Source organism: Poeciliopsis prolifica, unplaced genomic scaffold (genome assembly GCF_027474105.1).
Source record: "Poeciliopsis prolifica strain line A6 unplaced genomic scaffold, Auburn_PproV2 SCAFFOLD009, whole genome shotgun sequence".
Lineage (NCBI taxonomy): Eukaryota > Metazoa > Chordata > Actinopteri > Cyprinodontiformes > Poeciliidae > Poeciliopsis > Poeciliopsis prolifica.
The window spans coordinates 5,969,195-5,990,559 of NW_026562384.1; the positions used below are offsets into that span (position 1 = coordinate 5,969,195).

The 21,365-nt window shown below is 39.5% G+C and overlaps 2 protein-coding genes across 5 annotated transcripts; one reads left to right on the forward strand and one right to left on the reverse strand.

The window, feature by feature from the left end:
• faf2 (Fas associated factor family member 2) lies at positions 1–6,417 on the forward strand. 2 transcript variants are annotated; one of them, XM_055034622.1, is made up of 11 exons: positions 1–99; positions 2,062–2,130; positions 2,237–2,371; positions 2,461–2,537; positions 2,617–2,755; positions 2,843–2,928; positions 3,037–3,128; positions 3,709–3,886; positions 4,579–4,750; positions 4,833–4,976; positions 5,125–6,417. In XM_055034622.1, the coding sequence occupies exons 1-11, from the start codon at positions 37–39 to the stop codon at positions 5,305–5,307; spliced, it is 1,338 nt and encodes a 445-aa protein (XP_054890597.1). In that variant the 5' UTR covers positions 1–36; the 3' UTR covers positions 5,308–6,417. The 2 variants fall into 2 exon arrangements, with proteins under 2 accessions (XP_054890597.1, XP_054890598.1); XM_055034623.1 differs by having other exon boundaries at positions 2,237–2,335.
• A 5,102-nt stretch (positions 6,418–11,519) lies between these two features.
• On the reverse strand, positions 11,520–20,547 carry rnf44 (ring finger protein 44). 3 transcript variants are annotated; one of them, XM_055034625.1, is made up of 11 exons: positions 20,236–20,547; positions 16,881–17,073; positions 16,129–16,351; positions 15,874–16,041; positions 14,750–14,923; positions 14,478–14,639; positions 13,298–13,413; positions 12,931–13,018; positions 12,345–12,466; positions 12,160–12,259; positions 11,520–12,074 (listed from the first exon to the last, which is right to left on the reverse strand). In XM_055034625.1, exons 2-11 carry the CDS (start codon positions 16,985–16,987, stop codon positions 12,012–12,014), a joined length of 1,323 nt encoding a protein of 440 aa, XP_054890600.1. In that variant the 5' UTR covers positions 16,988–17,073; positions 20,236–20,547; the 3' UTR covers positions 11,520–12,011. The 3 variants fall into 3 exon arrangements, with proteins under 3 accessions (XP_054890600.1, XP_054890599.1, XP_054890601.1); XM_055034624.1 differs by lacking the exon at positions 20,236–20,547 and adding an exon at positions 18,441–19,030; XM_055034626.1 differs by lacking the exon at positions 20,236–20,547 and adding an exon at positions 18,441–19,025 and having other exon boundaries at positions 15,922–16,041.
• Between the last annotated feature and the right edge of the window lie 818 nt (positions 20,548–21,365).

Below are 21,365 nucleotides of genomic sequence, written 5' to 3' on the forward strand. Positions count from 1 at the left end.
CGTTCTTACGCCTGGCTAGATGATTGGCGAGGTAAGATGGCGGCGCCAGAGGAGCCAGAATTATCCCAGGCGCAGACCGAAAAACTCCTTCAATTTCAGGTAGACAGCCAAAAAATCCTCATTAACACCCTTCCATTTGAAACCTCCAATGTCGATACGTTTCCACTCACGGCTGGTCGCTGTGAGCAGGTCGAAGGGTTGTGTGGAAAGCCTTTTTTCGTACACTTAACTTCGATAACGATCCCCCAACGGCAACTGGAAGCAGAGCTACCAAAAAGGAGCTAAGCTAACCAATAAGTTAGCAGACTTTCTGGGACGTGGCTGGGCTAAAAAGGCGTCAATTTTGTCATATAATTCTCATAGACACAGACTCGGCCTAACTCTGTGAATCAGAAACATCAGTGTTCCGACTGTTAGGAATATTAATCTTGGATTGTGTCTCCATTTATCGTTGGCTACTTAACATTTGCTAAGTCAACATTAGCACAGCTGTCATTCTCAGACTGACACTGAAGTTTGATGACGATTCAGTGTTTCAGATTCGTTTACTCAACGTGTTAGGATGTGACAGCAAGACCTGGCAATGTAATTTTATCCATTTAGTCTGATGTGTGTTGAGGAGACTGTGTGCTAGTCGTGTTAATCAAGTCATATTTAGCTCAGTTATACTCGAGTCAAATTTATATTCTCTTCTCTTTCGATTTGGGTAAATAATCTCGTTATGGCAGGCGATCAACTGGTTTAATCATCTTTAGGTAGCTGTTTACAAAACGCTTACTTTAGTTTTTGTCAGATCCAATCATATTTGGAGCTAAGTTAAAAGCTTATGGTGGTTGGACAGGATTTCTTTTTTGTTATTTTTGCAATTATTTTAACTTATGCTTTCAGTGAAGGTGTTGACATATTCCATTGAGCTCAATTAATTTTTTTTTTAATATCGCCATTTGACAACAGATCCCAACTCGTTGGGCTGAACTGGACCAAAGTCAATGGTTTTACATATCTGAATGTAAAACCAGGATAATCTACACATCTAGAGAACTTAAGTTACTATTGATGTTAATATTGCTTTATTATTGTCACACATTATTCTATATCTTCTCAATTCTAACCAAAAGCTTGTCATGCTAAATAATATGATCATCTGTGAAAAAAAGTTTAATTTTATTAGTATGAGAAATGTTTTCAGTGTTAAAAACAGTAAAAGGAAAAATTTTCCTTAGATCAAAGAGGCCTTCAATTTGGCACATTTGTAGTATTATATTTAAATTCGAGAAATTAACCAACAAATATTTACTATTTGATAATTTCCCCATCTTTGATCTGAACTTTACAGGTCCTTATTTGATATTTGGTGTATACTTGGAAATTAAATCACCTTTTTTTTAATTTAACGAAAGAGAAAAACGTCAGACAAATCAAATAGTTTTGACTGATCAAAGGTTTTTGAATGCAGCTTAAATAAAGATGAAAGGTCGGTTCACAAAGGAATCACGATTCGTGTTTACTTTGATTCAGAGTTGACAATAAAATCCATTTTAAAAAGATAAAACAAATCCACAGGCTTTCGGCCACCATTTTGTAGCTAGGCAGGATGTCCTGCGAAGCATGGAAATCACAAAACCAAACAGGAAATTACAAAAATAAAAGCGAGACATTCAATGTCTTTGGACTCTTTTTAGCTTTTAATCTCGTGCCAGAGATGATTGTGCTTCACCGAATGTAAAGTTTAAAAAACGATGATCAGGCCCTTCAAAACTGCAAATGCGCGGAGCTCAAATGTGCCAAACCCTCAGTCATTTGAAATGTCAGCCTGAAATGGCCTTTAAGTTGTCTTTCAGCAATCATTGATAGTAGCCTGTTTAGTATAATCCAAGTTATGTGAACATAATGCACAGCAGCATTTCTACTCATTTTATTGGAGACAACAAACATTATTCCAATCCTCAGTTAGCTGCAGCTCGAAGCTGTGGCTGAGGGGTGAAATCAATTAGTAGAAAAGTAGAAAAAACAGTTTTTCTACTTTCACTTCCTCCTGACTTTCTGCTTTGTGTCCAACAGGACTTAACTGGGTTAGAATCAATGGACCAATGCCGCCGAACATTAGAGCAGCATAATTGGAACATAGAGGTAAAGCGGTCGCATTTTATTGTCGCTCTGTCTTTGTTGTTGTCAGTCGTTTTGCACTTAATGCTGTAAAACTGCGTTTTGATGGGTTTGCATGTGTGTGTTGCAGGCTGCAGTTCAGGACAGACTTAATGAGCAGGAAGGAGTTCCCAGTGTGTTCAACCCTCCACCATCCAGACCTCTCCAGGTCAACACAGCAGACCATAGGGTATATAGTTACATCGTCTCAAGGCCTCAGCCGAGGGTACATCTGTTTGATTTAAGAAATAAACAGTAAGAAGCACGTTTTCAGTTGGAATAGAGTTAATCAGTGCTGTTTTTATTTCCCCCCAGGGATTACTAGGATGGGGTTACTATTTGATTATGCTACCGTTCAGAGTTACATATTACACACTTCTGGATATATTCAGGTAATCATAGTGGATTTAATTACAAGCTATCGCAAATCAGGAAGAGGACTTTGGATGACATGCTGTCTTTTGCCCCAAGGTTGGCCCTGCGATTCATCAGACCAGATCCCCGGGCTCGCGTGACCGACCCTGTCGGAGACGTTGTGTCTTTCATTCAAAGTTTCGAGGAAAAATACGGTCGGTCACACCCCGTGTTTTACCAGGGCACGTACAGCCAGGTGAGTTCATAGCTATGAAAACCAAAAAAAAAAAAAAGATTGGTGGAAAATCTAATGCATTGACAGTGTTTACTGTAACTCACGCAGGCACTGAATGATGCCAAACGGGAGCTCCGCTACCTATTGGTGTACCTGCACGGGGATGATCATCAAGACACTGACGAGTTTTGCCGGTAGAGTATTTGTTTTTCAATCAGTTATCTAAATGTCAGAAATGTAAAACTAAAATAAGCTTACAAAACAGTCGATCCATTTGAAGGTTTTATTTATCCGTCTCGTAGCTCCACGTTATGTACAGAAGAGGTCATAACCTTTCTCAACACAAGAATGCTCTTCTGGGCATGCTCAACGAGCAAACCAGAGGGTTACAGAGGTAAGGACTGTTATTCCTAAGATTAATACATGTTTGATTATTTATTTACAGAACTGTCAGTTTCTTTAAATGTTACTGTGTTCCTTCCAGCACTCCCAGTTAGAAGCAACCAATCAGAAGTTTTATGTTTTTTTTTAATTACAGGTGCTTCTCTGCCATCATCATTCTAACTAGCAGGCATGAGCAGCACATACACATACATGATTGGCTGCACTAAGTCCCTCCTCTTAGCTCTGATTGGATGTTTCTGAATAATCAGAATGATAAATATATTCTGAGTCTTATAATCTTTATCGGTGTCAGCACTTTGAGGCTATTTGTGTTCAACATTTCACCTCTTGGCGTTCTACGTAATATTTAATTCAGTGCAGTGTTGATTGTGTGAATACAAACATATAATTTAGAGTTCTATAACAAGAATTTTAAGAAACATGCTTATTATTTCTCCTGTTGCTTTTAACAACACGTGGTTTAAATCTTTGAAAATTGAAACACATTTACCTTAGAGTTAAAATAACTGCAGTAGCAACTGTTTGAAGCGTTTAATCGAGACGATGCAACGTATTCCGTCATGTTTTAGTGTCCCAGGCGTTGCGGGAGAACACCTACCCGTTCCTGGCCATGATCATGCTGAAGGACCGCAAGATGACTGTGGTGGGACGGCTGGAGGGCGTCATTCAGCCAGAGGACCTTATCAATCAACTAACTTTCATCATGGATGCCAACCAAACATATCTGATGTCGGAGCGCCTTGAACGGTACAACAGGATGCTTTTTCCTAATTTATTGTCATAGTGCAAGTTCACAGTTTCGTCCCCAGGGTATCAATTTGGATGTACATCAGTTTTATCAACTCATCATACTTTTTGTTTTAGGAGACTTAAGTTTTTTATTAACGTGTTTTACAACTTCTTCCTGTTTTAAGTCTGAGAACAAAGTCATAATGTCACCAAAATAAAGTTCCATTACTAGTAGAATGAAGTAATTCAGATAATTCCAACGTAAAAATAAAGTTCTCCAATGTAACAAAAATAATTGTTGAGCATTTTATGAAGTTATACTTTGGTATACGTTTTACAGATGACACTTAGTACTTCATAGAAATACTTTCTCTTTTAACACATCGTTTTTCATATAAACACAATTTTTTCTCATAATTTTAAGATGCTTTTTTTTCCTGCTAAAATTGAGTCTTCCTTCTGCTAATACTAAGACTACATTCTTGTAATTAAACAAATTCTTGTAGCAGTTATTTGCAATACTTTTTTGCAAAAGCAAGTGAGAGAATTTTTTTTTAAAATTAAAATCAAGTCAGATCTGGAATGAGAAAAACCTGAGATTTTATTTTCCAGCCGCCTGGCCCAGCGCAGAGACGTCCGAACATCATTTGTCAGGAAACCTTGACTTCCCAGAGCATCCTTTTACTGAACTTCAAACATTTTTGTTTCAGAGAAGAGAGGAACCAGACCCAAGTCCTGAGGCAGCAGCAGGACGAGGCCTATCTCGCCTCCCTGCGTGCCGATCAGGAGAAGGAGCGAAAGAAACGGGCGGAGATGGAGCAACGGAAGCAAGAGGAGGAGAAGGTCCGACAAAGTGCTCTTGCAGAGGAAATCAGACGAAGAGTGAGTCGTTTGGGTTTCTGTTTTTGAAAACTGCTCACCGCTCGTACAGTCCCTCCCGATTTATAACCCACATTGTCTCCAGACACTCGAAGAGGAGAAGGAGAGGAAGTCGGAGTGTCTTCCTCCAGAGCCGCCGGCTGACGATCCAGAAAGTGTCAAAATAGTGTTTAAGCTGCCGAACGATACGAGAGTAGAGAGACGATTCCTGTTCGGTCAGTCTCTGACGGTGAGTAACTCCCGTTTCCATGCCCAGCAAAAAACCTTTCACTTGCAGACGCCAACAGGAAATGCTCAAAACTTTAGCAAATAAACTGCGCGGCACACGCTGCATTCAGCTGCTCTGAGTTACCCACTCAACTGTTCTCTTTTCACAGGTAATACACGACTTCCTTTTCTCTTTGAAAGAAACTCCGGAGAAGTTCCAGATAGTCACAAACTTCCCTCGCCGAGTCTTGCCCTGCCTTCCGACCGAGGAGCAGTCCAACCCACCGACCCTGAAAGAGGCGGGACTCAGCCGCTCCGAGGTCCTTTTTGTTCAGGACCTGACGGACGATTAATAAATGACATACCTCTTCCACGTGGAAACGCATTTCGTCTGACACCCACCCACATTTATTTTATTTTATTTTTTTTTGTTTGTTTTTTCATATTCTGTTAAATGGCCATTATGTGTAAGGGATCATTGACATAAAATTTTCTCCTGGAAGATTAAACCATCCTGCATCCAGTCCACATTTAGTTGTTTACAGGGTTCCCAATAGCCTGGAAAGTCTTGAATTTTATCAAATAAATATTTCTTCAAGTTGTTCCATGAACTCATCTTATGTTGAAAATACTTTTTTTTTTCTTCTTCTTCTTCTTCTTCTTCTGTCCTTTACGTCGCTGTCAGCAATTCTCCCTCTTCAACAATAATTTGTCTGAGTAGCTTACTAATATCTGCTGACAAAAAAGCAGTACCGTAACTGTTCACATTCATATCTTCGAATGATCCGTTTGGGCGACAAAGAGGTTGACCTTTTTTCCTTGTTTTTTGTTCAATATATACAGCAGATACAGCATGGAGAAGAATGCTGTATCTGTGTGAACGCCTTGGCTTTAACTGCTCCTAATATTCTGTGCTCCATTCGTCTGAATTCAAAAACCCATTTTGCCAAACGTTTGTACAGTTTCTCCACGTTCGTTGACAAGCACAACTAATTTTATTCGAGACGAGTTTGCCGTGGAGGGGCGGACGTATTGCTAGCGTAGGAAGACCGTGGGAACCCTGGTTTTGAACGAGCCATTACCTGTACATAAGTTCAATATTTAAAACCCCCGAATTGACCTTATTGTTTTGTTTTTTTCTTTTGTTTGCTTTTTGACTTCAGTCTGTCATTAAACGACCAAATGCAGGTTTGTTACTATGTAAAGCAGACTGCCTCAATCGTATGAAGTTTAAACACAATATTTAACAGACGCCACAGCTTTTACATGTGGCTGTAACTAGTGTAGTAAAAGTCTGCCCATAGTGTGCCTGTGGTTACTCATAGATGCCTGTTTTTTTTTTTCCTTTTCTTTTTTTTTTGCCTGTAACACCACAATGGGCTCATGTAAAAGATGTAATTTTCCAGCTATAAATTAAAAACCTTTTGAAAATGTGGGTTTATTGAGATTGTACAGCAACGTTGTGTGGCGCAAGCGTCTTATTTCACTGATTCTGGAGGATTGAGAGAATTTTCCAAAAATGCGAGGGTTTTTAGTAATGATTCACGTGTTGTTGAACTTTTCACTGTCATAACTCCCACATCTTTTCAGACTCAAGATTTCTAGTTTCGGAAATATTTTACAAGTAGAAATGCAAAACTGCTGGGACAAAAGAGCTAGGATTTTCTACTGGGATCAGATTTAAAAACAGCCCCAAACAGATGCGTGATTCAGTTTATGTGTGTAGACGGCGTGACTGGGGGATTTTCCATCCTCTACTTCTCTGCTTCTGTTTCCAGACATTCAAGTCAGAATGTTTATTTCAGCAGTTCTCTTTCCATAGTAAAAGATTTTTAACGTCCTTTTTCTTTCAGAGGAACTTGATTTGCAAATTTGTAATTGTTCTCAATCTTTTATCCATAGTCATAATTATACATAAAGTTTTAATTACATTCATACAGCCCTACCTTATATTCACTTGAACATCCTTTGGAAAGTTGCACCTCTACATCAACATTCAAGATAAAATTTTTTTAAAAAGTTGGGATTTTTCTGTCATAAATGAACTGAATGATTAAGTTTTTAACTTGAATGGCGTCATTGATGTGATTTCGTTTCTTTCCTGACACAGGGCCAGATTTTAGACATAATCCAGCCATTTGTAATGGGACTGGGACCATTTTAAAAGCTTACTAAAACTGCTTGGGGTCGTTCTCTTGTTTAAACACTCAGCTGTCCCCAGGTTTCAACAATGTAACTGTTGTGGGGAAAAAAACAAAATTATTTCAGAGCACTCCACCTCCTTCCTTGTTTAACTGTTACTGTGTTGCAGCTAAACGGCCCCACAGCCTGATGCTGCCACAACCACGTCAGGCGGCTGGAATTTTAAGCTTCGATTTCCCTGAACGTACTTTTTAAAAAATGTGTTACATGTTTTATGTAACTAATGAAAGGTGTGACTGTGTGCTGTTAAGGTCAGATTGGACAATCGGATGTTTTAACAAGACATGATAGTCACAAAGTCAGGCGAAAGCTGGTTTTGAAATTGAAGAAGTCTAACGTCAAGCCTTTTGAAATCCTTGCCAGAACTCCAGGCTGACATTTTTCCTGAACGTCAACTAACTTATAAACTTGATGAAGAAATGTAATCATCGATCCCAACCAGGAGCTTGTGCAAGTGTGTGACTGAGGTACAAGCTGCTAAGTAACAATTAAATAGAAGTGGGTGTCTGGACTTGTGCCTATATGCATAATTATAATCATGGATTGACAAAATATTCTTTCTAGCTGTCTGGAAATCATAATTTCATCTTTTTCCAGGCTTCTTCTGCACTTAGTCGCTGTCGGTAACGTCAAACTGTTTGCTTTGAAGTCAGGTGAGGCGAATGCCACGTTGGTATACATCATACATTTATTAGTGAACAACCCTCTCAAATCAGCCACAACAATTAAAAAAAATGATTGCACTACTTGGTAAAGCATAACTAGCAACTTTCATTTAAAAAAAGTACAAATCTTAAAAATTTCAAACAGTATACAGATGTATATATAATACACTAACTAGTTATGTTAAATGCTACAAACAATATGATTCCAATGGAATGGAAAAAAAATTATATCATTAATAAGAACCATTTCCTATATATAATATATATTAGTCGTTTTCTCCCGCCCACCCTCACAAATACAAACATGGAAAACAAATGAGGTAACTGTAAATGTGCAAGTACCAAAGCAAAAAAAAAAAAAAAAAAGTATATCTGCCTAAACACAGAACACATGCCCCCTGGCTCTGTGGGTGGGTGGGTTAAATCTGATGTTCAGGCAAGGACCCCTGGAGGCCGAGGAGAGTAATAACAGTAAACCACGATCCCACCACAGCAAAAATATCATTGGTAAACAATAAATGGTATCTACGGAGCAATCAATCACAATTCCTAAATAAACTTTAGCTGCTTATTGGAGAATCTTTTTTATTCCTTTAATTTTTTAGTTATTTATTTATATATATATATATATATATATATAATTTTTTTTGCACCACACAAGCTGTGAGATTATTCATTATTCACTCTTAACAGAAAGACTACAAGACTCTATTTTGAGTTATCGTTAAAATTAGCTCATTAACTAGGCCTTAAATGGAAGGTTCTTTTTTTTTTAACAAAGTTGCTGGATACTGTCAATTAAATATACTTTTCCTCCATAAAGGAATAGTGCTAACATTACCATGAATTAAGGTATCTTCTATAAGTGAACAATACATTTTTAAAGATATTCATACACTGAGAGCAAGAGCCTGATAGGCAGATACAGTACTACACTGAAATAAGTATGACAACACTTTTATTCATTCTTTTTTTTTTTTTGCTTTTTACTTAAATCCCTTAAAACTATATTGATTTTCACTGACATTGTTTCGGGGTATTGGTATAACATGCTTTAAGAATACATGAGATCCATGACAAACTATTGCATTCACGCGTGTGAGTTTTCATACCTAAAAGCAGAACATCTAGCACCTTTTTACTATGGCTTTTTGATAAGACTACAGTAGTATCAGAGCATGTATTTCTCAGTCGTTAGGGCAATAACAGTAACACAATGTATGTAAGAATTAACCTCTTCTTTTTTTTCCTTCTTTTTTTATTTTTAAATATGTCCCCCTATATAAAATGAAGTTAGCGCAATAAAATCTTGTAGTCATTCAGTTCTATTACAAATGTGTGCAGTACAATGCATGGCAGTTATCAGCTGAGCGTTAAGATCCAAACTTCCAGAACCCCGAGCCAACTAGAGCTAAAAATCAGTTGGGATCTGGTTGACGAGCATGCATATTGTGCACCATTAAATAGGTCCCCCACCAGATTTTATTATTATTTTTTTTAAAGACATCCTCCACTGTAACATTTGTTTTACCCCCCCCCCCCCCTTTTTTTCTTCTCTTTTTAAAGTCATGCAAAAACACATCTGAAGTCGATTTAGGAGTGACTTAGGTAGGATAGAGTGCGCTGTGGCACATTTAAATATGGGATCACAGCTGCTATGTGTGAAAATATGGTCAGAGTACAAGAACAGAAGTCTAACAGGTTTGAATAATACACTTGTAATGAGCTATCTTCTTCTCAGTGAGTATTGTTAACATACGTATTGATTTTTTTCTTGCATGCCTGTCTTCAAGTGGTGTAATATTTACTATTTCAGACAAAACAATAGTATAATCAGTTACAATAAATCATTTATGGTCTAAGAAAACCAACCAAACTGAATTCAGATATACCCTTTTCTTGGCATCCGTTCCATTTGGGGGTTAAAAAAAAAAAATGGACTGTTCATCTTTATTTTTATGTATTTTTTTTATATATATATATACCGAGAGGCCCTGAGAGATTTTTTTTTTTAAACTTACAATATATGCCAGCAAATAGATATGTACACATAGGTTAATTCTCAAAGCTGTGGGTTTAACTCATTTAAATGGCTTTTTTTTCTCTTGAAGGTGGCACACGTCAAAGACTCACATTCACTTAAACAAAAGTAAAGAAAAGGCAAGAATCCTTTACACGTCAAAGCAAAGGTCACGACTGCCTGTTAGTGCTCACTGGGGCAGTTAAAGAGACAAGAGTGAATTCCAAGCAAAAGTTCATTCGTCGCTCTTTCCCTTCCTAACCCCAATTATATGTCCTGTATTTTACGCGTAACACGAGCGGAGGGGAGGGGAGGAGAGGACCAGAAGTCTTACAGTGTTTCTACACAACTGAACACTCCAGCTGAATCTTCTGACTGTGGGAAACAAGACAGCTGGTGTTAACACACGGAGCGTCACCAGAGACTTCTAACATTCGTCTGTCTTCAAACATTTATCTAAAAGCATCCACACTGAGGCTGTACATACAGTTGCTCTTTTACAACACCGTTTTTACCGTAGCCTAAGACAATGACCTGACCAAGTTACCGGATTAGAACAGACACCTAATGCAAACATCATTAGTGCTTCAACGGTTTCCTTCAATGGAGTTTTCTCTTGAGGATAATAAAACCAATAAATAAAACACCTTTTTTTTTTCTTCTTCTTCTTCTTCTCCTTTTAAAAACTATTCAAAGAAGTGGAAACGACAAAGTACTTTTCAGGATTAATAACAGGTTTGTGCTTGTCAACGTCATAAAAAGGCAGATCTGAAATATTTAACAGTAGGCTAAATACGTATATTGGATTTGGCTCACAAAGAAAGAAATAAAAAGCCAAAGTCTTCCTAAAAGGGGAAGAAAATGTCCGCTCACAGCACGTATTGCTTCCTGCACGGGCTTCCAGAACTCGTCGGTATCGGCGGCGCCTTTAGACGAGCTCTTCCTTTCTTTTAAAACAACCAGAGTGTAACCACATGCTATTCCCCCCCCCCCCCTAGTGGTGCTTTTCTTTTCTTTTCTCTTTTTTATGTTTTTTTTTTTTTTTTTTGCTTTTTTTTGGGTGAGCAAGCAGTTCTTTTTAGTATGCTTCTACGTCTCATCTTTTCTTAAAAGTGAATCATTTTGGTGGCAATACTTGATAATATTGCTAGTCTGAATCAACAGTTCATGCAAATCCTAGCATGCTGCCCTGTATCCAGTGGTTACACAAAATGCATTGGCTCTGTGAACAGGACAAACATCCACACACACACACACACACACGCGCACGCACTTGCTAGAGAAACAATGCTGACGTGAAGAAAGGATTGTAGCACTTGTGCAGTTAACGGCGGACGACCCCACGACACCCCCCCCCCCCCCCCACCCCCCAAAAAAAAAAAAATCCATCACTGCTTTTGTACAGATCCCTGTTCCAGAGAAGATTATGAGGGCTCGGAGACACCCCTATAAGCCGCACGTCCCATCCGCTTGCAGTCCACGACCTCGGGCTTAGCAGAATCTGTATGCCACCGCAGCAAATCACACTTTCACAACAGCATTGGCAAAGTTTAAAACAATTCAGGAGGAAATCTATTAAAAACAATCGATACGTTATTGCAGAACATACATTATTAACAAGTCACTTTGCCATACACCAACACAAACATGCATCTCCAATGGTTAAGCGTCGCATCTGAACACAGAAACCCACGTTGAAGTACTCCTAATATTTTTTTTTTTTCTGCTAGTTGCACAAGGCGTCCAAGCCTGCCATCCTCCAGGCTTCCCGACTCCTCTCCTCCAATGCAGGACTCCTACTTTTTTTGTGAACACTACCAAAAATCCACAAATAAAAAGAGGAAACCCTGTAAACAAAAGCAGCAAATAATGCATTGTAGGGGAAAATCTTTGGAATCTGCATCGTGGGAGGCAGAGACAGAAGTGGCTGGCAATCCCAGAACTCTGGCTGTAGGCAGTGGGTTTCGTGACACTCGCACAACGAAGCACAGCGGAGGAACAACGCGCTCCAGAAACAATCCTGGGTTTCTTTATCGTCAACTGAGGGGCAGGAGTAGAGGGTTTGTTAAGCTATATTTACTGGAGGACGCAGGTTATGTGGCAGGTGTCCCCAGCTTTGAGACAGACTCTGGTGGGTGCAGCATTCCAGTTCAACACTCAGAGACCTGCCTCACTCCGCCTCCCGGTGGACGTCTGAGGCATCCGCTCGACAGATTGGGCAAGTGCGATTGGTCTGGGGGAGAAACGGTAGAAACGCTTTAGCATCCAGAAAAAAATTTGTGCTAGAAACTAAGCTTTACTGAAAAATCCCAACTTACCTTTAACCATTTGTCCACACATTTAGCATGGAACTCGTGGTTACAAGGTAACACTCGAAGTAGCTGCCTACACTCAAAGTCACTAAAGCACACAACACACCTGTGGGGAGAAAATCAGACAGGTGAGGGATTGCTAAAGGACAAACCTGCTTGTGGTGCTGCAAACAGCTTGAGGAGAGGCTTACAGCGTTTGTTCAGATAGATGATTCTCTGAGTTGAATCTGTAGGACGGAAGTTGCTCAATATCTGCTTTTGTGAGTCCACGTGGTTTTGCTTCACCCAACCTCTCTGCCAAATTTAGTAGTGCCTTAAAAGACAAAAGAGGAAAAGGTGCCGTTAAGAATTCTGTGAGGCGCTGCTGTATCATTCAGAGAAAATGTCATTACTACATTTCTGACAACAAAGTAAATGACTCAGCAGTGAGAAGTTATTGATTTACTGCCTTAGCTGACATAATCAGCCAGTCCCGGTGTTGCTGGTGCTCCTAATAAACAGATGACTTTATCCACATGCTTTGACATCTTCTAGATAAAAAAAATCTCTCAAAATGTATAAATGTAACTTGTGGTGTAAACCCAATCAATTTATATAGAAAATGCAGTCTACATCAAGAAGAACTTAACATGGAAGATTAGTGAAGAGCCAATGCATTGCCTCTGATTAATTTGATTTTTCTTTTTGTATTATTTTACTTGAACTACCCAAAATACACACGAATCAAAATTTCCTTCATAAATTTTGAATGAGAAACATTAAACAAAAAACACTAACTTCATAGTTCTCCATTTCCACATCATCCACATCCAGGTCTAAGCTGATGGCTGGGCCCACTGCTGTTGGAGGCACAGGAAGCATTGACCTGAACAGAAAGAGAGGTATTAACCAATGTGCACACACTGAACCAGCCATATCAGCCTCAATGTACCACTACACGCTCTGCAAATTCAAACCAGGTGAAGAACATTTACCCATGTGATAAATGTAAGCAAAACTATCAGCCTTTCACTTCTTTTGTTCTAGAAGAAAAGCGTATTTGTGCTCTTGTACATGTGAGATATGCGAGCACTGATTGGGTCCTAAATGTAAACAGCATTTCTCTAAATTTCATTAACAGAGTGCTTTTACTGCAGGTACTTACAGGAAGTAAGGGAGGAAGCCAGGGTAGTAAGACGGAGGTGGAGGAGGGGGAGGGAGAGGCTGCTGCAACCGAAATCTTTGTCCGTTCACTCGCCGTGGCAGCATGTGGGGATATGGCTGCAAAATGGATGAAAAAACCCAGAACATTTAGATCATTTAGCTCAGGTAAAACCTAACCCTGTCACTGGACCATTTATTGTGCTTTTTCGATCAAACTAAAACAAGCCAACATAAGAAACTAACAAAATATCTTGTTAGTACAAAAACAACCTGGCATCATTTTTACAGTAATCTGGAAAAACTAATGCAAAAACAGTAGCCTAGTGTAGCTCAGATTTATGCTTTAAATAAGAATAATTTGCAGTTCTGCAAAAATACCTTCCAATCTGTTACAAGATTTTTATAAGAAAACACAAAAAAAAAGACTATAAAAGCAGAGAAACTAGAATCTTAAACATCATCCAGATGGTGTTGGTGAACCTAGAAGAAGAGGACTATTACATCTGAGAAACCGGCTGATGCCCAGAACTGGCTAATTTACAACTCCATCAGCCCTGACCGATGACCCACCCATCAGAATCTCAGAAATACAATCTGTCCCCCCAGCAGCAAATGGAAATACCAAGCATGAGCACAACTAGGCCAGGCTAATATGTCCACTGCTGCTCACTCTTCTTATATCATAGGTGTTAAGCTTGAGAGCATCAATAGCTCTGACTTTTTCGTCTCAACATCAAACTTAAAACCATCAGATGCCATGAATAAGTTACAAATCTTTTTAATCTCATTCGATAATTACTATAAATAAAAGCAATAAGAAATAAGGCTCTTGTTTCTGAACCATTTAAGCAAACTACTTCAAAAAGCTGAGCACTATAATTAGTTAGAGCCATGATTACCTGTTAACCATACTAAACACATCACTTGCTTATTGCAAGCTGCGTTATGGGTATGAAAAACTACCAAGATGCATTTAAGCAACTTGCTTCTGCCAACATTGCACCAGTTCAGCTGCTCAGAGGGCCCCTTTATGAGACCGTGGATGTAATGAATATTTTCCAGCTGTGAATGTGGGTTTCTGAGCAAGTGTTAAATAGGTCAGGCTAAAAAAAAGTGACGAGGGCACCGTCAATTCCCCTTCAGAAAAAAAAAAGAAAAAAAAGACTGGCAAGCCATCTTACCACTCCGAAGGGAAGCTCCTGATGCAGAGGCTCTTGAGGAAGATACTGTAGGGGCAGTGAAGGAGGCAGCGCTGGTGGATGATGAGAGGGAGGGTAAGAGAAGGTGCCTAATGGGTGCTGGTCCCCTCTTAGGTCAACTTCATTGTCTACCCTCTGTAGAGGCTAGAAGGACAGAAAGCCTTATTGTCAGACTCACAGGCTCATAAGATGTTCATACACGCCAAGGCTTATTGTTTGTCGTGTTAATATTAATAAGTGTTTATAAGACTTACCATGCGTGGGTGCTGAGGCTGTAAAGGGACAAACTGGCTCAAAGGAGTAAGGTGCGGCGGCTGGTGGGGGGGTACAGATGGGCTCGGGTGCAATACAAAATGTTCGCTGGACATCAGCGGTGGAAAAGCTTGATAAGACACAGGTATATGCTGCATGGTACATGCCTGTATGAGCTGGGGAGAAAAGACAGCAGAGGAAAAGTACCAAACGTGACTTTCAGAGAATCAGACCCACAGCTGAAGAATCCTCCATAAAAGTAAAGCTAGTTTTGTCCTGATATTGACAACAAGCTAGCTTGAATGACAGCATGTTGTAAGCATGTAGTGAACAGAGGCAAAACAGTGCATAAAAACCACACCACTGACAGTACAACCACAACAACAGGCTAACAAAATGACTATTTCTACAGCAGCACATACAGTGTCTGGCAAAAGGACTTAGAGCTTTTAACATTTTGTCACACTACAACCAAAACCCTGTAGTTTATAAATGTGTAGCGCATAAACGTGAAGTGGAAGAAAAGACACACTGTTTTCAAATTCTCTTACAACTCGAAATCTAAACAATGTCATGTGATTTTTATTTTGCTGAGCCAGATTAATATTTTGCAGAAACACCTTTCTCAAATTAAATTCCAGCTTGTCAGTTTAGGTGGATGGAAAAGTCTTGATACGTTTACAGCTATTCTGTAATTACATGTTTAAGTGGACTTTATTTAATGGACTTCTAAAATAAATTTTGCTTATAAAAGTCAAGAGTAAATAAAAATTGGCATAGTTTTGCTTACACGTCACTATTATAGGACATTTTTGATTAAACCATAATATAAAATCTCAATAAAACACTCAAATTTCTGAATGTAGTGTGTCAAAGTGCAAAAAAGTTCAAGTGTTATTGATTCTTTTGCAAGGCAATGCATTAAACTTCCCCACAGAAAAAAATACCCTATATTTTACTGAGCTGCTGCCAATTACTGTCCAAATGTGGAGACAGACATTTTTAACCCAAGCAAATAGCTTTTTTTTTTTGTCTTATTTTGCTGTGAACAGTGACAGATTGCATGGCTGGTATGGTGTGCTACATGGATGCCACTGACATTTAAGCTCTTCCTTTTCAAACTCACAGGAGGAGGAAGGCAGCAGAGCAGAGAGAGCTGTCCGCTGAACATTACCGAGCATGCTGGGAGCTGCTGAGTGTTGCACCCTGGAAGGGGCTGCCCAGTGTGAATGGGAAATCCATGGGTCGTCACCGTCGTAACAGTGTAAGATATTGGAACGGATCCCTGGTGCATCTTTTAAAATGAGACACAACGAAGGCGGTCAGCGAGAGGGTTTCACAAAGTGGATAAAAATTCTGTCTTTCCCTGGCGCTGCGTTACCTGGTCATGTAGATCCACCATGATGGGGCTCTGCTGGGGCAGGTGGGTCGCAGGGTGAAGCATGCGTGGTGCTGTGCTGGTGTGGCTGTACTGTCTGGACTCATCTAAAGGAACCTGTTGGGGGTGTTGGGAGAAAAACAGGTGGTGGAAGTTCTCATCCTGGACCTGGGAAGTGTGCAGAACAGGTCTGTCTCGTCTCCCCCACTGCCGTCTCACTGGTGGGCTTTAAAGAAAAAGAAGAAAAACATATTTATTCCCTGCTGCTGGCTGCAAAAAAAAAAAAGAAGTTCCAACACAAATAATGCTATCCAAATTTGTTTGCAACATGCAAACATTTTGCCCTGTTCACACACTGGTTTAGTCACAAATACATCAACATGGATGAAAAAAGAAGTGTTGTGTCTTGTCTTGTTCACTAAATTTAATGGAGCGCCTTTTCTACTTTGCTCTCTCATTTTCTCATAAATTCATTGACTACTATGCTTTGCTTGTTTACAAGCAGCCATATTTACAGATCATGTGGCCACACTAACTCAACCAAATTCAACAGGAAAAAATGTGATAATACACCAAAAATCATCACGTTCCGACCAGACCGCACACATTATAAATAAACCATGACTGCACACATAAAATCCATGTGTGAATGAACAGCGCATATATTTTCAGGTTTTGACTTATTTTTAATGCAAAACATTCTCAACGAAGATCATTTGAAATAAATAAAATGAAAAGACAAGAAGAAACGTCACCTTCTCCTGAGATGCACTGGGGCGTTGCAGGGCTCTCCGAGGAACCTCCTGGGGTTTAAGGGGGCTGTTGGTGGCAGCCTATTTACTGCTAATTCCCATGGTCGCATTGGTGACGTCGTGCAGACGAGTCACACTCTGGGGAAAGAAAGCGTATAGTGGAGGCACTTGTATGTGGCCTCTGATTGTCTTAACCCTGTGGGAGAGAAAAAAAAAATCAACATCAAATCAACAACCATGCTCTATGCATGTGATCTTTAAGCATCCACAGAAAATTATGAGCTGAAAGAAAGTTTTTTTCTTTAAAAAAAAACAAACCAATAGCAAACCAATTGTGACTATTGCATTTAGTCACAATTTATAGTAAAACAGGCACTTTTTGAACATAGCAGGGGCCATACTTTGAGAGTAATTCTGTCCTATAGCTAACTGTAGACGAAGAGTATTATATGTTAGATTTAGTGCAGATCGGCAGTGAACAATTGTTGCGTAAAAATATTATATAGAAGATTTGTTTTCCTCTTGGTTTAAGTCTTTTGCCTGTCCAAAATACATATTGTTTTCATTACCAGGTGATGATATTTGTTAATGTACCCAAAATAAAGCCTCTCTTTTCACAGTCTTTCAAAAGATTAAGTTGCATTGTGTTCTGCCACACATAGGGTAGCAGTGTGATGCCACACAGTGCCATACTTATATGGCACCAAATAAGTATAAAGGGAAAGTGAAGCCTAAATAAAGTCCAAAACATTAAATGTATTCAATTTAATCCAATTAGAAGCTTAAAATTATTATTAGGTTTATATTTAGTTGCTTAAAATCATTTAAACAACTAAATATAACGTGTATGACTTCAGCTATTTATAAAAAAATCCGTTCAACTAAAGCAAACATACATTTCAGACACGTTTCAAAAGGAAGATTTTTATAAAAAAAGATTTCAAGCACATTCAGGCACCATGGTATTAATTGCAGTAATGCATGAAGCCCAAATAGTTTGCATATACAGAAGTGCAAAAAAAAAAAGGAAGCCAACATATCTCCACTTCATATAGAACTAATTTGTATATTGTATGATATTTATTTGTTTCTATATATGTTTCTAAATGAACGCAATGGAATAAACAGGGGTCGCTGTGGTTTGCCTCACCAAAAACATGGGATGCCATGTGCTCATAGGACAAAGCAACAACAAAAGATGTGATGGGCATGAAGCACTGCTCGCTTGTGCATACTTTCTGAGACCACTGCTACGTTGCAAGAGTTTTCTTTCAAGACCACGGCAAAGCACTGTGGAGACTGTCGAAGTAGATACCTGCACTACGCTTTCGCCAGCTTTAAGTCTTACATTTTGCGAAAAAACCTAATGTGTCCTTTTAGCGAAGCTATGCTAATGCTTTGTCCAACACTCCCCTGCTTCAGGTGACCAGCAAGCTAATCATAGCTAAGTCACACGCGCATTTTTAGAGTGTTTACAGCACAGTTACAGATTACCCCAAGGAAAGAGCACGTCCATATCATCATGCTACTATAAGCTTAAGCAAAACACAGACAACAGCTTACTTTCTTAGCTAGTTTGCTTCCTTGGTGATTGGAGAGAGCTGCAGGTGTTTCAGCTTCCGAAATCTCGTATCCCATTCGAGTTGTTTATTTTCAAAGGATTTCGTCTAAGCGAATTTCCTTGTCCAACATAGAATGGTAACAGGCCATCAACAGACCGCCGTTTCTTCCGTCAGATATCTGACAATAAACGTCCCCCACCCCCGACTGAGCGGGTACTAGCTTGCTAACGTTAGCCACCTTACACGCGCTCTCGGTCGCTGCATAGGAGAGCCGTGCTCCCCGGAAACCATGGAAACGCTGACCGTTACCGACACCGTCTACCTGAGAGGGGAAACGCCGTTAACTGTCGTTCTACGCGAAGGTTATTTCCCCAACGACAGGAAACATCCCGTTGGCGCGTGTGTGATTCTTGAAGTGCATTGTTATGATAAAACCCCGCCCCCCTCATGTCAGCGACCAATGAGAGCGCAGAAATCGCAGACAGCAGACATCCCAGACAGAGTCTTAGCTACAATGTATCAAAACAAGCGGCGCCTGTTGTTACTGGCTTCTAAATAAAAAGCTCCCTCATACGTGGCAAGGAAACCAAAAAGTAAATAGAATTACACTAAATAACTTTAGGCTATATTTGTTTGCTCTTTTATTTTCTTTTAGAATAGAATAAAATGGGATATATATATATATATATATATATATATATATATATATATATATATATATGCTTATTCCTTACAGAAAGAAAAATCCAGCAGCAAATAAAGTGATATTAGCTCACAATCAAGACAATTCTATTATTAATAGGTGTAAAAATTCAGGTTTCGAATTAATTATGGATTAAAAGTAGATATAACCTTAAATAATTGAACATCAGTTCAATTTGTGCTTTGTGTATTTCTGCAAAACTATTCGTGCAAAAAAAAAATAAAAAATTAATAAATCAGGAATCTATGCAAGGAACAACAAAAAAAACAGCTATTTAGTTTGTCCGGAGCAGAGTTGTACAGGTTAACAGCGACTCTGGGACAGGTTTGCGATGACGGTGTTATAATTTAGCGAATATAACAGTCATAACACAAACAGACCGATTGAACCTACAAAGACTGTGCGCGTCTTTCCCTTTAAGAGAAGTTACTTTACTAATCAAACCGCGTTAACTACTAACTTCGCGTTTCAAAACTTACTTATGCAAGTCACAGCAAGCTCTCAGACAACGTAATGTTTTTTTTTAATTTTAATTTTAATTTTTAATTTTTATTCTGGCCAAAACTTTCACCGAGCTCTGTGCTGACTCTCACTGGAGGCCAGTAGCGTCCTGGTTATGTAATGTTGCACTTTCCTGATCCGGTCAGCTCCTCTTCGTGTCAGGAGAAAACTTGCATCTATGCCTTTTTTTTGCAGGCCGACGTCGGCCGCAGCCGCAAAAAAAATCTAACGTTGCACTTGATGATCATCGAAGTGAATTCGGTGTCATGTGGGAGGCCCGTTTTGTCTAAAGAGACTTGTGAAATTACGTCGTGCAATTTCACCTAAACTCCAACGCGCGGGAGCGACTGCGTCAACGCTCCGAGCGCCTCCAACTTTCTGCGCCTGTTTGAAAAAAATAAATAAAATAGGAGAGGAGAGGAGCCGCCGTGCATGCACCGAATGTAAACATTACAACATCGCTCTCGGTAGCAGCAAAACAAGGAGAGGATGACAGCTAGCAGTCAAAACCGCCTCCCCGCAACGAAATGTCTCGCAACTTTGCGAAATTTCGCCGAGCCGAAGCAGCAGCAAGAGGGAAGAGAGCATTTACCTGATTGTTAATGTGAGACCATCTGATCTGTGATATTTCCCCCCACCCCCTCCCCTTATAACGCTCTCATCTCGTTAGGCTGAGTGCGGCATCCTCTGGTCGAGCTGTTACCGTGTGGAACATTCCGTGGATTTCACCACTGCTGGGGAAAAAAGGTCCTAATAACGAGCGCCCCGCGTCCTCAGCACATGCTGAGAGTGGATTGCGCCGTCTTATGGCTTCCCAACGTCCAAGACTATACCCGTAAAAGCCACATATTTTTTGGTTAGGCAGCGCTAAATCAGCCCTGCGGATGTTTTGGGTTTTCTGCAGTTGTCAGTTACACCCCCATTTCGGCGTATTGCAAGGGCAGGGAGCGCACGGCGAGCGGCCATTTTTACCGTAATGGACAGAAAAGCGCCTCGGTAGCTGATTTGAAAGTTCCAGGCTCGTTTCACGGGTGAACCTTGAGGAAAGACATTCGCAAGATAATCTGCCTTGCAATTAAAATTAACAGGTTTACGCGAGTAAATCAGGCTTAAAAAACAAAATAATCTCAAATTATTTGGCTGTCATATTCATAGAGTTGGGCAGAAGTGTTTTTTTTTATATTTGAAAAGCATTATATTTGAGTTTGTTCAAAATTATATCAAGAACACGGCTAATCCAGTTCTTAAAATGCAACAATTCACGTCACTAATAAAATTGCATTTTAGAATAAAGAAAAAAGAGGCATTTGGAAGCACAGTTTCCTAATGCTATAAAAATGAGGAAATTTGATTCAAAGGTTACAAAACAGACCATGCATATGATAAGAAATATTGGTTGGCTTGATACTAATCTGCTCAGTTTAATACAGTCCAGCCAATCCAAATAAAGCTTGGGAGATGCTGATTTAATATCCAGCAGAGCACAGTCCATACAGTCACAAGTTATATGGCAGGATATAACTTCCTGAATCATTCACTGAAAAAACCCCCAACAAAAACATTTTTTGTGATATTCTAATTTACTATAGACATATTTTTGCTTAATGGGAGACAGGTTAAACGGTGTCTGCACCAACTTTAAGGAGTCTGACTGTTATCCTGTCAGATCCAGAATTTTTCTTGATTTTACAGCTGTGGAAAAAAGAACTGAACATTGATTAG